Source organism: Bactrocera dorsalis, chromosome 4, assembly GCF_023373825.1.
Source record: "Bactrocera dorsalis isolate Fly_Bdor chromosome 4, ASM2337382v1, whole genome shotgun sequence".
Classification (NCBI taxonomy): Eukaryota; Metazoa; Arthropoda; class Insecta; order Diptera; family Tephritidae; genus Bactrocera; species Bactrocera dorsalis.
In genome coordinates this window covers 56,622,516-56,638,904 of record NC_064306.1, presented here as the reverse complement: position 1 = coordinate 56,638,904, position 16,389 = coordinate 56,622,516, and the positions used below count along the sequence as shown (strand labels likewise).

Sequence of the window (16,389 nt, the reverse complement as noted above, 5' to 3'; positions counted from 1 at the left end):
AGTACTATTTTTCTATCGAAATCGGAGGCTCCCTGTTCTCTCAAGAATGCAATGAATGTGATTCTGTTAAGAAATGGCCACATGAGAGGGTGTGGGCTTAACACCCGGGCATGCAAGCACATCCCCTTATGCCAGAACATGTAGAAATTGTACAACCATGTTAGGGACCATAATGAATCCAACCAGTCTCAGTCCAATGAAAGAAAACTTTGCTTGGAAATCAAACCTCCCTTCCTCTTGCTTAGGTTGATTCGTCTTTTATGTGAACCAAAAAATTTTATCAGAAAAATGGTGGTAAGATGTTGATAACCTCCTCTTCATTTCACATTGGAGCGAGTTGTTCAGTAACGGAGCTTTCTACTTTAACATCGAGAGCATTGTTTACTGTCAGTTCTGAATAAGAATGATCCTCAACCCAAAGATATCAGATTGGCTCTTCCAAAGCTTCGTCTTTGTCAAAACTCGCTACGCAAAGCTTCACAAAGGCTGGTCACACATCCCGAATCATGTCTATTAATATTATAATGGATCCAAGAACACCCATCGGGCAGGAAAGTGCGGTCGAACACTCTACTATTCCCAGCGAGTTAGAATTTCCTTGACTTTTGTCCCTTCCAATCAGTCAGACATTTCACTGTTTTATAGTTAAAGTTCCTACCCGGTGTTTTCTGCAGTAACCACGTCGTATGTTAAGTCACATTACCTGGTAAACCAACTAACAGACCATAAGTACAACTATATCTCGAATGAAATTCCAAAGATACTTTCGTAGGAAAATATAGAGTACGAACCCACAATACTTTTCCGCTGGTTGATTAGGTCTAGATTGCCAGAACGGACTTGGATTTATATCCAACCGAGGACTGCAAACTCGACCGCATTTTTCAACATTATTTTGGAAATATTCTCTGCCGATACAAAAACGACAGTTGAGCCTGAGAACATTACCCATCTTTCCTTCATTTTTTATAGTAGAGAGAAGCACCGAAAGCCAGAGGGCGGAACTTTAAACTGCTGGTTAGGTTTTACTCTCAGAACCACGGCATTAAATACTACTTTGTGCGAGGGATGACAAGAAATTTGAAGTTGACTCTATTGCTGGACGGACGAACACCTTAACTGTACAAAAAGTCTCAGTTTTGTCAGTTTCGCTAACAGATTTATATTTTTCTGTTGACTGACACGCGAATGTCATCAAAATTTTGACCGCAAGACTCGGTGGTAGTCTTTGTAATCTTTAGGTTTTAGTGTTTTCTTTGAAATATGTAGAGATAGCTTCTGTGTCCAGAGGGAATCCAGATTCACATGTGGTACCAGCCTCTGTGTCCACCGTCCTTTGGGTGAGATATTTCGGAATAATGTCATAGCAGAATCTATACAGATGGCTTCCAGAGCTCACATGCCTCATGTATTTGGGTCGAATGGGAATCCAGGAATTGGATGCCAAATATCAGTCTCTGCGTCCACCGACCTTTGGGTGAGGTTTTTCGAATTAGTGACATGACGAATCTGTAGAGAAAGCTTCCAGAGCACACTTATATATATATATTTTCCCGTAGTTCCTAGGTGGAACATAGGGCCTCAATAAACAAATTATAATTAATTTTATTTATAGCTAGAAATTTTATTTCTCTCCAAGAATAACCGCTTCTCTGTGCTTCTGCTTCCACTTCCCGTCTCCAGGTGTTGGCTGGTCTCCCGCGTCTTCGGCTCCCTTGCGGATTCCAATCTAGCGCTGTTCTGCTTATGTCGTCGTGAGGCTTTCGCAGAGTGTGGCCGATCCATTTCCATTTACGACGTCGAATTTCGATGTGAATCGATAGCTGTTTGGTTACGGTCCAGAGGTTAGCATTGCTGATAACTTTAGGCCAGAATATCCGCAAAATTTTTCGAAGACATCGATTAAGAAAGGATTGCAGCGATTGCAAAACATTCAGTATATCGGCTGTTGACCCACCGTTTTTAGATATGATGCTACCTAAATAGCAAAACTCGTCGACTTCTTCGAGGCATGTTCCCGCGATCTGTAGATTTGGAGTTTCGGCTGTATTGATGCGCATGAATTTTGTCTTCGCTATATTAATTTTAAGTCCAGTTTGTGCAGCGATATCACTAACAGCTTCAAGTTTCACGGAAATGTGCGAATATTTATGGGACAACAGACAGATATCATCCGCATAGTCCAAATCTTCAAGGCTACCTCTTAGTATTTCGGTTAGTTGGGAATCCAGGTCCCCATGTAGTTTTTCAATACTTGGTTGGATGTCAAATATCGACGTTTGTGTCCACCGACTTTTGGGTGAGGATTTTCGGACTAATGTCATGGTGAAATCTGTAAAGGTACCTTCCAAAGCACACACGCTTACTTAGCATTTGAATCGGATGGGAATCCAGAGTCCCAAGTCTGTTGCCTGGATCCATATTGGAGCCGCATGCAATATTACTGTGCTCATTGCTCATGCGGTTATAAATCTCCGGATGGAACCCCGCAGCCTCTCTTTGTCATCACCCTCTGATAAAGCGCCTTCTCAGTCTTTATTTAAGTCAATGCCTCAAGCATCAGTTTATTCAACAAATTGATAATACTCTTTAGCAACACATTGCCCTCGGGGTATAAAAACACACTTAAGATAATGGCATTTCGAGCGAAGAAGCGCATAATTTTCGGCAAACAGACTGCACACAGCCGCCGGGTCTTAAGCAGCACTTTGCGTGAAAAGGCGGTACACAAATGAAATTTCCAAGACATAACGGTTGTTGGTGCTGGGTGTGAGTTGGCAGTTGAGCGCTTACAATGAACTTTATCTGCTGGAATTACAGCTACCAGAGGACCAACTAACTTGGCAGCCAGCTCGCTGCTGCTGCTGCCTCGCCTGATTGCCTGTCGCTGTGCGTCCGTCTGTGCGCTGTTGTTGTTATGTTTATTTGGCATTCGGGAGCCACTACTGGCACAGCAACACACATACAAACACAGTTACGAAGTGCTTTATGCATTCGCCATCAGGTTGTTTGTATGTGCGTGTGTGTGCGATGTGTGCCACTTTACTTCGCATTTCCACTTTCCATTTCCCGGCGCATTTCAGCGCACAATTTCACTTGGCATTCGCCTCGCTCGCATTCTCTCATTTTCCGGGTTATTGCGAAGCAACAAATTTGCGGTTATAAGAAATGAGGTTGAAAAGTCAAAGTTTGCATAAACTTCAGCACAATATCACAATTTATCTGGGCCATGGCGTATGGCACTCGCTTGGAGATGGCAAGTAACGCGCATACATATGTAAATTTGTATTTGTATGCAAGCAGTTTGCTCCAATACATATGCACACACATTCGCACATTGCTAATGCAGTCAATTTAAATTACTTCAGTGCTTGTTTGTTGGTTTGTTTGTGTGTTGTTGTTTACTTTACGCTCTGGCGGCGCGAAGGCGACACACTCTAATGGCTCTAAGTGCATTCATTTTACGCAAACACTTTTAATTAATCTATTTGCGTGTAATTCAAGAACTTTCCGAATCAAAAATGATCACATCCTCTTTTACTCAAATATCAATACGGAGATAAAATTGTTGGCTTTCATGCAAACATACTCTGCAATGAAAAATATTTTTTTTGTGTGTTATAACAACTTTAAGACAACCCGTGAGTTTATAACACTTTTCACTGTGGTTTTGTTGCCCCAGATGTAAGATCTATTTTGGATATCTTTGTGCTCCCAATTCATGACACTATCAATGAATTTGTAAGATTTTACATTTTAAAAACCATAAAACATGAAACCAAATTTCAGGAAAAATTGCAATTAGTGGCAAGGATCTCCAGATCCGACGAATTTCGTAAGACAACTGCTTCAGAGTGTATGTGCGTCTTCCAAGAAGCTTCTGTTTAATATATTTAATACATTTTCAATAGGGTTTGCATCGGGCGACTTCGACGGCCAATCGAATGTAACGATGTCAGATTGAGTTTTCCACTGAGTACAGAGCTTGCTGCGGTGTTTAGGATCGTTGCCCTCCTGCAGAATCCAATCTTCATTTTTTCTGATGAACCATCGTTTGGCAGATAGAAGTAAAGACTTTTATCATTTTCTCGGCATTTAGGTTGTCAGTAAAAAGGTACAAAGTGCCGAATCCCTGCTTTGAGAAACAGTCCCAAAGATGCACCTTTGTTCCATGTTTTACGGTCCGCAGAAGAAGCCTATTGGTGGAAGTTGACCAGGCTCGCGTGAGCCTGTAAAAATGACATTTTCAAAATCTCTATCAATATTCTCATGCGCCCAGGCGAGTCGCTTTGTCCCAAGTTTTTCAATCAACAGAGGCTTCTTCATTGTGTTGTGCCATTTCAGATCATGAGTATGAAGAAGGGTTTTGGTAGTTTCGTAGGATATATCTAAACCTTTTGCCATTAATTTTGCTTGTCCTTGCCGCAGTGTTAAAGCAGGATTCCGCGAAAGCAGATTCACTATTCTTTTTTCATCTTTTTTGTTCACTTTTCCTATCGAACCACGTTCTGGTAAATCATTGATATTTGTAGCCACTTTATATCGCTGTATCCACTTCTGTACAAATGCTTTCGACTTTCTCATATATTTAGCAGCCGCTGATTGCGACATTTTGGGACCTTTCGGGTGAATGCAAAGGAACACAGCTTCGTAGCGCGACGCGTACTTAGCACTCATGGCGTTTAACGTGATTCTCTTTCAAAAAATCAAGGACAAAGCTTCCCTCTATCGGCTCGCGAAGGAATTAGAGCGAAATCTTTCATTAACTGTCGGTAAAGTCGACCACACTCTTAATTGACAGATTGTTAGTAAACATAGAACAAATCCCTAAAATTTATGTTACTTGTGACAAAAAAGTCGTCTTCAAAGTAATCCTCATCAGATATAATACACTTTGCCAACGATTTTTTCAGCCCTCGAAACACTTTTCATAAGCACTTTTTGAGATTGCCTTATGCTCCCTCAGCGAATTTGGTTTTATCTCTTCTATCGACTAAAAAGGGGTTCCATGGAGCGGCAATTGCAATTTGGGGAACAAGAAAAATAACACGGAACCAAATCTGGTGAATACCGTAGTTGATCGATGGTATTTATTGTATTTTTGGCTTAAAATTCGGTCACAATCCTGGCTCGATACGACGGTGCATTATCATCGTGCAAAATCCGGTGGATGTTTTCACGCAAACGTATCAATACAGCCAAATAGAACTCCTTTTTGACCGTCTGCCTCTCTGGAACATATTCATGATGCACCAAATCACGAATATCGTAAAAGCAATCAGATCATCTTGATTTTTTTTTTTGGGTTCAGCTCGTTTTCTCCTCTCCAAACCGCTAATTATTGACTTGTTTGCATGTCAAACTTATAAAACCATGTCTCATCAATAGTGCATCGATAATGCTCTCAATGAATGTGGGTTCGGAGTTCGTACGATCGAGTATGTCCAAAATGACCTATTTACAGTATCCTTTTTGAGTGACAAACCGAGAAGGAACGCATTTCATACCCAAAATATTAACCAAAATCATTTGGTCTCACGAGAATGTCGAGCTCTCTTGTCATTCTCTAACACTTGCCTGCCAATTTTGAAGCTGTTGAACAGAGTTACGTACACGCAGTTTCAATGTAAGATGACGACTGACTTTATTGAATAAAATATACATAACACAGTATAAAAGGAAAAGGAAGTATAGTGATGCCAGATTTATAATATTCCATAACAGAAGCACCATATCCTTTTTTTTTAATTTTCATTAGTTTAAGAGGTCCAGACCGAGGTATAGTATCTACAATGATCTCTCGACCGTCTTTGAAGGTTTTGTACCACTCGTAGCCTTGTGGGTGAAACTGAATAACCGAAAGCCTTTTACAACATTCGGAATGATGTAGATATATTTTATATCTCAATTCAAAGTCTTCTGCGAATTTTTCGTTTTAAATTTTCAAGTCAACAAAGTCCTTTTAATAATCAGCAATATTCTGCCATAATGGGATCATACTATCTACCATGATACTTTTCTTTCATCACGTTCAGATTTTAGTGAAATCGCTCTTCCTGTTTCTCACTATAATTCCCTTAATTATTAAAAAACTCATACAGATGATAGCGAAGATTGCCCTAGAACTCGAAAATTCGTCGGCATACAATATATTGCTTAAATTCTGCACAATTTGTTGCTTTAAGATCACAGAGGGAATTTTCGAATATTAACTCTAAACTTTTCTAAGCTTCACTTTCCGGAAGAGTCATATCTTTCATTAAATCTCTAGCTTCCATTGATTGCCGTATTTTACGACCAACAAATAGTTCACCTTTCGACTTTTCTAAGAAAATATTAGAAACAAGTAAGGAAGGGCTAAGTTCGGGTGTCACCGAACATTTTATACTCTCGCATGATGAAATGATAATCGAGATTTCATTATCCGTCATTTACATATTTTTTTTATTTTGCTGTAAAATTAATTAGAATTAAATTCTGAGAGATTTACCGATATTTTCGATGAAAAATTAGGTTAGGTTATGTTAGGCACTGAGTTCTTCGTGTTCGATATCAGGGACCTTGAAAAGTTATAGTACGATTACGACAATTTTTCCACAAGGGATACCTCAGCTCAAATACCGTATTTGTGTAAAGTGCCCTGGAGACGATCAAATAATTGCGTCAAACAGTGCATATGTGTTAGTGATGTTCAATCGTGTGTTGCCCGCAAACGTTCAAATTAACACGTCAAACATCAGTTTATTTTTGATCTTGTAGCGAATGGTCGTCATGTCATCGTCGGATGATGATTATCTTTTATTGGCATGTGCTGCAATTCTTATGAAAAAAAAAAATGAAAACTTTTATTATTTTAATTTATTTGATTTGTTTTGATTTTATTTTATTTTAGTTTATTTATTTTATTTTATTTTATTTTATTTATTTTATTTTATTTATTTTATTTATTTTATTTTATTTTATTTTACTTTAATTATTTTATTATTGTAATTTATTTGATTTGATTTTATTTTATTTATTTTATTTTATTTGATTTTACTTTAATTATTTTATTATTTTAATTTATTTGATTTGATTTTATTTATTTTAAAATTTTACGCTTATTTCACTTAACTTTTTTCTTCTTCACTTCACTCTTTTTCGCTTCACTTCACTTTTCCGCAAGTATGTATGTCCTCTTCGCTTGAAGTCTTCACTGCAAATGAGTCATGCTTGTCAACATGAGTGGAGACGATCAAATTATCGTCCGTCAAATAGAAATATCAAAAATTTTTGATTTTCATCAAACAGAGCCGACAACAAGTCGGTGTAGCGTACGTGTAGCCGACGAGAGCCGACGACACCAACACAATTAAAGTGTTTGACGCAATTATTTGATCGTCTCCAGGGCACTTAAAGTTTTATTCCGCTGTCATCATTGGTTCCTAATGTATATATTAGAGAGATGTATATACAGAGAAGGCATCAGATGGAATTCAAAATAGCGTTATATTGGAAGAAGGCGTGGTTGTGAACCGATTTCACCCATATTTCGTACATGTCATCAGAGTGTTAAAAAAATATTACAAACCGAATTTCAATGAAATCGGTAGAGTAGTTCCTGAGATATGGTTTTTGGTCCATAAGTGGGCGGCGCCACGCCCATTTTCAATTTTTATTAAAAGCGTGAGTGCAGCTTCCTTCTGCCATTTCTTCCGGAAAATTTAGTGTTTCTGACGTTTTTTGTTAGTCGGTTAACGCACTTTTAGTGATTTTCAACATAACCTTTGTATGGGAGGTGGGCGTGGTTACTATCCGATTTCTTCCATTTTTGAACTGTATATGGAAATGCCTGAAGGAAACGACTCTATAGAGTTTGGTTGACATAGCTATAGTAGTTTCCGAGATATATACAAATAACTTAGTAGGGGGCGGGGCCACGCCCACTTTTCCAAAAAATGTATGTCCAAATATGCCCCTCTCTAATGTGATCCTTTGTGCCAAATTTCACTTTAATATCTTTATTTATGGCTTAGTTATGACACTTTATAGGATTTCGGTTTCGGCCATTTTGTGGGCGTGGCAGTGGGCCGATTTTGCCCATCTTCGAACTTAACCTTCTTATAGAGCCAAGAAATACGTGTACCAAGTTTCATAATGATATCTCAATTTTTACTCAAGTTACAGCTTGCACGGACAGACGGACGGACGGACGGACAGACAGACATCCGGATTTCAACTCTACTTGTCACCCTGATCACTTTGGTATATATAACCCTATATCTGACTCTTTTAGTTTTAGGACTTACAAACAACCGTTATGTGAACAAAACTATAATACTCTCTTTAGCAACTTTGTTGCGAGAGTATAAAAATGTGCCAGTGCCAACTAGGCGTATCAGTGCATTGGCAATAGCTTTCTTTATCAAAAATGTATAGTATAGCGATTTTCCATTTCACATAAATGTCATTCAGTCTTTAACGAATTTCATTGTTTCATTGTCATTGCTGAACCTCTATTAACTACATGCCTTAAGCACCACTTTTGTATGTTACGTATACGCTCTGACACACCAGAGCATATTTACATTCAGCATACAATCAATAGTTTCAATTATTTAAGCATTAAAATGAGGCTTTAGCTCAAATTTTCTAAGTGCGTAATTGACTTAATCTTAGAAATAAATAATGTTTATAAATACGATTTCTTATTTCATATTTATTTTCTGCTATAAACATTTACTCAGTTGTAAACAACCCCTCTCTTAATGCATATAAACTTCCGCTGTCAAATTCTTAATTAAACGAATGAAATGTACAATTTATGCTGAATTAAATGCCACAAACATGTTGACAAAAAGGCCAGAAAATTTTAAAACAAACTCAAGTACAAAGCAGCACTTTCACGTCAACACATTCGCAGAAAGTCGAGAAAAGATAAAAACGCGCAACGACAACATAAATAAATTAAGCTACTCGGTAGTAACGGGTGATTTTTTTGAGGTTAGGATTTTCATGCATTAGTATTTGACAGATCACGTGGGATTTCAGACATGGTGTCAAAGAGAAAGATGCTCAGTATGCTTTGACATTTCATCATGAATAGACTTACTAACGAGCAACGCTTGCAAATCATTGAATTTTATTACCAAAATCAGTGCTCGGTTCGAAATGTGTTTTATCGACAAATTTTGTTCAGCGATGAGGCTCATTTCTGGTTGAATGGCTACGTAAATAAGCAAAATTGCCGCATTTGGGGTGAAGAGCAACCAGAAGCCGTTCAAGAACTGCCCATGCATCCCGAAAAATGCACTGTTTGGTGTGGTTTGTACGCTGGTGGAATCATTGGACCGTATTTTTTCAAAGATGCTGTTGGACGCAACGTTACGGTGAATGGCGATCGCTATCGTTCGATGCTAACAAACTTTTTGTTGCCAAAAATGGAAGAACTGAACTTGGTTGACATGTGGTTTCAACAAGATGGCGCTACATGCCACACAGCTCGCGATTCTATGGCCATTTTGAGGGAAAACTTCGGACAACAATTCATCTCAAGAAATGGACCCGTAAGTTGGCCACCAAGATCATGCGATTTAACGCCTTTAGACTATTTTTTGTGGGGCTACGTCACGTCTAAAGTCTACAGAAATAAGCCAGCAACTATTCCAGCTTTGGAAGACAACATTTCCGAAGAAATTCGGGCTATTCCGGCCGAAATGCTCGAAAAAGTTGCCCAAAATTGGACTTTCCGAATGGACCACCTAAGACGCAGCCGCGGTCAACATTTAAATGAAATTATCTTCAAAAAGTAAATGTCATGAACCAATCTAACGTTTCAAATAAAGAACCGATGAGATTTTGCAAATTTTATGCGTTTTTTTTAAAAAAAAGGTATCAAGCTCTTAAAAAATCACCCTTTATAATGTTTGTTTCTTATAAAATCTTACTGTGATATATATATTAGGTTATGTGGTGGGGTATATGGTACGTTGAGTAGTATGATGAAAACCTTAGGCACATACTTTCAACGAAAGTTAAATTGCTGTTGGGGTCTCTACGCTGAATATCACCATTCCTATCCTTTCCACTCTTGTTATCTTCTTCTTGTCTACTGACTGAGCTGTTTTGTCGTTAGTACCTGCTCCGTTGAACCTCTAATTATATAATCCTAGTATCTTCAGCTGATTGGACTTGTTGTGTGGTTTGGGCGCATTTTCTGAAATATATTTACACTTCCCAACAGTTCGGTGGAAATTAGTATATATCGCGGGTAAATATTTATTCCATTAGATAAGTCCCTTAGAAGCCTGTGTAACTTTCTTTAATTACAGTGAAAACTTCTGTTAAATTATACTAGATCCAAGCAAGGGGATTTATAATTTAAGACAAACCTAGCTTATGTCTCTAATGAAACTACTTAGAGCGTGTAGATTAACTCAACTTATTGTAAGGTGCTGAAAAATTTAAAGTCTTTACAATTTCTAAGTTCTACCACAACTGGTAAGGAAACCCATACAAATTCTCGAATTTATCATCACATAATAATTAAAATGTAGTTGCAAAGTGGTTGCTTATTAAGAAGTTATCTACTAGCGTCTCTATGAAATGCTAACATTCAAATGACTTCTCTTTTGTTGCTACAAAAGTTCATGGATAACTATATTTCATAGCTATAAGTATAATACTGACTATATAATTACGCTGAATGATACCTTTTATGATATTTGTGTTATTCATAAGGACCAGTATCCACCCGTAGTTGAATACAAGCCATCTCGCTTAGATTACTAACATAGTTACATAGCAGGCATATCAACTAATACTTATCTGTATCGGTTAACATCGCAGAGGAAAAATAATGTTATGCGCCTTTTTAGACACCGAGGGTGCTTTTGACAACACTTCCCACAAGAGCTTAGCCAGAGCACTGAAGAATCTGACGCACCAAACTCTCCATAACTATGGGAAGTTTTCAGAACAAATGACAAGCAGAAACGTCGGAAATAAGTTGGTGCGTAGAGATAAACCTCCAAACCTACTATAGCAACGAACGTATAACCATACTTAGCGACAGTCAAGCGGAACTTAAGACAATCTCTGTCTACGACATCAAATCGCTGCTGATGCGGGAGTGTATCTGGATGCTCGGTCACAAAGATATAACCGGGAATGGACTGGCTGATGTGCTCGTCCTCTGCGCAGCATCTACTAGCTTGACAGGACCTGAACCCATCATCGCGGTACATGCTTATACTAAAAGGGAGCTGCTCCGCAAAGGACTTGGTATTGGTAGGTAGGATTGGCTCAGCTCCTTAAGCCAATTGTCAGTTCTGTGACAGGGAGCTTGAAACTCCTGCTTATTTACTGCATATCAGTCTGCAGACTCAGGATAAAAGCCCTTGGATCCATGTTTCCATATAGGGATCATAGTAATTATTATTGATGAGGTCTAAGTCGTCCTAACGTCCTTACGACTCTTTAATAAACAAACCGATAACAGCGCCACCTACGAGGTATGACAATTAAGTAATGAGACTGATTCCATAAAAACCGTATATTTGAAAATTATTCTACAACTCTGCCACCCCCTTCAAAGAAGTCCCATTGGGCAGCTATTACGCGATTCCAGTGCGTTTTCCATGCTTCGTAACATTTCTGAAACGCTTCGACTGGGATGTCCGTAATCGACTCAAAATGGGTTCCTTTGACCACCGATTTTGTTTTAAGAAACAAAAAAAGTCACAGACTGACATGCCGGGCGGATAAGGCGGCTCCTGCAAACGGCGATCGCTTTAGAGGCCAAATACTGGGACACGCTGAGGGCGGTGTGGCACGGCGCGTTGCCGTGATGAAGGATCCAGTTACGAGCGATGTCTGGGCGCACCCTGTTGACTCGTTTTCGCAATCTTTCGAGTACTTGGTAATAGTAGACTTGATTCAGAGTTTTCCCCGGTGGAACGAGTTTTTTATGGATGATTCCACGGCTATCAAAAAGGCAATAATCATCGTTTTCACCTTCGACTTGCTCATGCGAGCTTTTTTCGGGCGGGGGGCACGCAGAGGCAACCATTGTGAGCTTTGGCGTTTGGTTTCCGGGTCGTATTAGAAAAACCAGCTTTCATCGCCTGCAATAACTCGATCAAGCAGCGTGGGATCGCTTTCCACTTGTTCCAAACACTCTTCTGCGACGGTCATTTCGTTTGTTCTTGATTTCGTTTTTCCATTTTCGTGACGAGCACTACAAACACACGTCTATCAACTTGATGCAGCAGGCGAACTAAACAAGCTAAAGCAATGGTACATATATCAATGAAGAGGGTAGGGATGCCGAAAAAGGAAAAAGAGAATTTTAAGGTCACAGGTTTACCATAAGCGCGGCAATCAAATCAGTCTCATTACTTAATTGTCAAACCTCGTATGTTTTCAGCACCACATATTTAAAGTTCAATTTCCTACAGGGCATTCACTGGCATATGCTCGAAGTAAAAGTGTTTGGTTGTTGAATTTATGAAATCCACTTTCCATTTACAAAATAAAAATTTCAAATTACTATTTTAAGCTTGCTAAAAATAATTTAAAGCATATTTACATTGGCATAAAATTTTTCCATTTCAGTTACAGTTAGCTGGTCGCCATTGAGGAAGGAAGTGCTGCAACATTTTTGCGCGCGGAAATTGCCTAAATACTTTTGCACCAATTAGAGCGCCAGCAAAGCGCATAAAACCATTTGCATATTTGACTGCGGCGAAACACAGCAAAACGTTAGCGTGGATTAAAAAATACAACACAAACAACAAGTAAACACATTTGGCAACTGCTGCTGGTGGAGAAGACAACATTTTGGCAGTAAATATTTGTGAACGAACGACAAGTGACAGCAACGAACAAACAAAAACAGCAACAAACAGTCGTGCTTGGCATTTTGTCGACTGTTTGAGGGGAGAATTATGAAATAGAGAAGGAGGGATAGAAGAGATAGAAGAGAGAAGGGGAGAGAGGATAGCAAACACTCCAGAAAACGCTAAAAGTCAATATTTTAGAGGACAAAAAAGACGAAAGTAAAGCAAATAGGAGGAAATACAAAGAAGTCAGCGTGACGAGCTTTAAACTCACACACACGCACATGCAAACAAAGTGACGTTGAATACAAATATTAGTGTTATAAAACATTGTGTGCACGCCTCACAGCTTTCGCTGTCAATATATGCGAGTGTGTGTGTATTTTTGTATGTATGTGTGAAGCGCTATTCCCCCGGCAGCAGAGCAGCTCTTAAGACGAATCAAGCAGAACACACTGTCATTGTTGTGAATTATCCAGCGGATATTTAATACACACAAGATGTTGCAAAAAGCGCCTTAAAGCGTGCTAAAGAAACAGCAGAAAGCCGCAGTGACAGCGCGACAATTGAGCCAGAGCAGGCTTGATTGCTAAAACAGCAACAACAACTACAAAGCGTTGGCTGCTTGATTTATAGCAACGCGCCGCGGAATACGAGCGCGACAGCACAACAACAACAAGCGTGATAGCGCATTAACTACATTTGTTGCAGCCACAGAAAGCAACAACAACAAAAAGGAAAACAACAAAAAACAAGAAAACAAAAACAAAAAAACAAGAAAATAACAACAAAAATAAGAAAACAACAAAAAAGGAGAATCGTGTAGCGCTGAGCTCAAACGAAGATAACCCGAAGTCATAAAGCGCGCAAACGAGTTGCTGCTTCGACACAAGCAAAGCAAGAAAAGCGGCAAAGTAAAGCTTCACTCATCAGAGGCGTGTGAATAATAGTTGTACCGACTCGCGAGACTCATCATTCTGGTATTGCAGCAATTGTGACACAACTTGAGCTGCAGTTGTCACAGCGCTTGCTTGCGAAGCACTCACCTGTAGTGCAACAATATACTTGAGCGCCGCTGCGTGTGCGCTGTAAACGCCCTTTGGCTTTTGGAATTTGCACACGTCTTCACGCGCCAGCTTTACTCGCCCAGCAATTGCCGCTTACGACGCCAAAATGCGCGGCCGCCACCTACGCAGACGTTTCAGCTTGCAGCCGTCCTTCATGAAGGATGACAGCTCGGAGGATAAACCGAAACGCGACAAGTAAGTCTTTGCAGTTGTGTTATTCCAAAACATTTTTGGGTTTCTTAGCTCTCTATTTTGTCTAAGTTAGCCTTAAGCTTCCTGCGTGTAAGAGAGATGAGTATCTTCAAAAGCTTGCAAGGTCAGGAAAAATTCAAGTGAGTGCAAAGTACATATAAAGAGTGATTCCTTTCTAGATTTCCTACTCTTTTAAAGACAAAACACAGAAACTTCAAAATTAATTGGAGATGTTTATTAAATGTTGGTCGCAGCTACGTCTCAGATGGTCCATCCTTTAGTCCAATTTTCAATGACTCGTTCGAGCATTTCGTTTGGTAACTGGCGAATGACACACGAGATGTTTTGCTGCCAAGCCCTGGATCAAAACGGGAATGTCCGCATAGACTTCAGACTTTACATATCTCTACAAGAAAAGTCTAACGGTGTGATACCAAACGATCCTGGTGGCCGATTGACCGACCAAAACCTGAAATTATCTCCTCACCGAAGTCTTGTTTGAAGCCAAATATCGCCAAGATCACGAGCTTCAATTTCAGGCATCAAATCGTCGGTTTTCAAGGTTCGATAATGGTCGTGATTGAAGGTGACGGCATAATTTTTGAAGAAATATGGACCGATGATGATACCACCGGCCCACAAATCACACAAACCCGTATTTTTTTCGCAATGAAATGACAGCTCTTGAAAATCTTCGGTTGCTCTTTGTCCCAAAAGCGGCAATTTCGCTTGTCTAAACACCGATTGAGCCAGAAATGGTTCTCATCGCTGAACAAAATTTGGTTGGAAAACGATGAATTTTCATGGAACTATTCAAGAGTTTGGGAAGTTCGGGCGGAATTACTTCTTGCACAAGTTGTATTTCATCAAGTCGTTCCATACGTTAGTCTGAGTTGCTGTGAACGGCACCCAATCGAAATCTTTGTCAGCTAATTGCCGGTCTGTTATGATACCTAGAAATTCCATAAAGTTCATCATTAAGACCCTCATATGTATATCGAAGAAGCGCCTTGAGCCAATCTCAAATGTGATGAGACGGCTAAGGTCAGTTTCAGCTATGTCTTCTAGTTCGCCGAAGGTACGACAATAGAGATGTTCCAGCCTCAGTATTGTTAAGGTTGGACAAAAGAGGAAAAAGTGCCTGGCTGTTTCCACTTCATTCTCTGGCAAGCAACTTAAACAAGATTTCGAGCCTAACAGTAGGTGGGCCTATTAGACAGCGTTCAGCAAGAACTCCTACTATTACGGCAAAATGAAGCACGCTTATCAGGTAGTTCAGTAGATCTCCTGCGTTCTAATCTAAGTCGAAACGATTTCACAGTCACAAAGGAGCTGTTCGTCGACCAAGGTGTGCTAAGGGTATGTGAGATCCATAGTGCAGTCCTGGAACACGCGCCAACAATAGTACTTTAACCTGTTCGGTAGCTCATAGTAAACCCTGACGGAGAGCTTACGGCAGACTCCCCTTTCAACCTAACTTCATCACAACTTCGAACCATTCATGAAAAAACTCACCGGGACTCTCCTGAGTGGAGAAACAGCAGCCAGGTGTAGCCTCTCTGATGCAGTGATCCAAGTTTTTAACGATACAATGGAAGGATGAGATAACTCTGTTTAGACCGTTTTATTAGCGAGCTTATCTAAGCCTTAAAGCTACTTTCGCAGCTAAGCGCCTGACGACAATATCCACAGGTGCTATATATTAGTAAAGTGCTATTACTAGCATATTTCGCAGTGCGCCGTTGGGTTCCGGTCTTTGGATGTTCAAGCGTCTTAGCGAGTATAGCCTTTTCGAGCGCGAGCTATCGGACTAATATATTATACAACATTATTGATTTCACTACGGTTTCATAGAGTCAAAACACCACCTTTGGTGAAAGTCTCCACCTCTTCCACTACAAGTTTTCTATAACAATCTAAGGCTTTTGTTCGCTCACCCTGACTTCCTTACTCGCTCCTCAATATTTGGTCTATCTGTATATAAAAGAACCAGTACCTTGGGATATGGATCTGAAATTTTGCGCATGTCCTTTTCTCTCCAAGAAGCTCATACAAACTAACTGATCAAAATCTAGGTGAAAATGTTTTCATGCACTCTTGAACTATAAGAAAAACACCTGTTTCGTTTGGAAACATTTCATTATAGGTAATAAGCTTTTGCCCACAACTGTATTTACCACGAAATCTTTCCACTTCAAGCGCTTAACGGTACCTGCCAGGGCACAGCCTATCTTCACCCCAGCAACATGCTTTGCATTCTCGCTCCAATTCGTGATTCTTATTTGTATTTGTTGGTATTCCAGGGGCTTGCT

General features: G+C 39.6%; 1 protein-coding gene across 1 annotated transcript in view; it reads left to right on the top strand.

Annotated features, from left to right (window-relative positions):
- Nucleotides 1-16,389, top strand: part of LOC105224321 (ras-related protein Rap-2a) — a 104,672-nt gene that overhangs the window by 41,831 nt on the left and 46,452 nt on the right. The window contains exon 2 of the mRNA XM_049455430.1: nucleotides 12,595-14,080. Within this exon, the coding sequence (XP_049311387.1) occupies nucleotides 13,992-14,080 (89 nt within the window). The 5' untranslated portion in view covers nucleotides 12,595-13,991. The remainder of the gene's footprint in view (nucleotides 1-12,594; nucleotides 14,081-16,389) is intronic.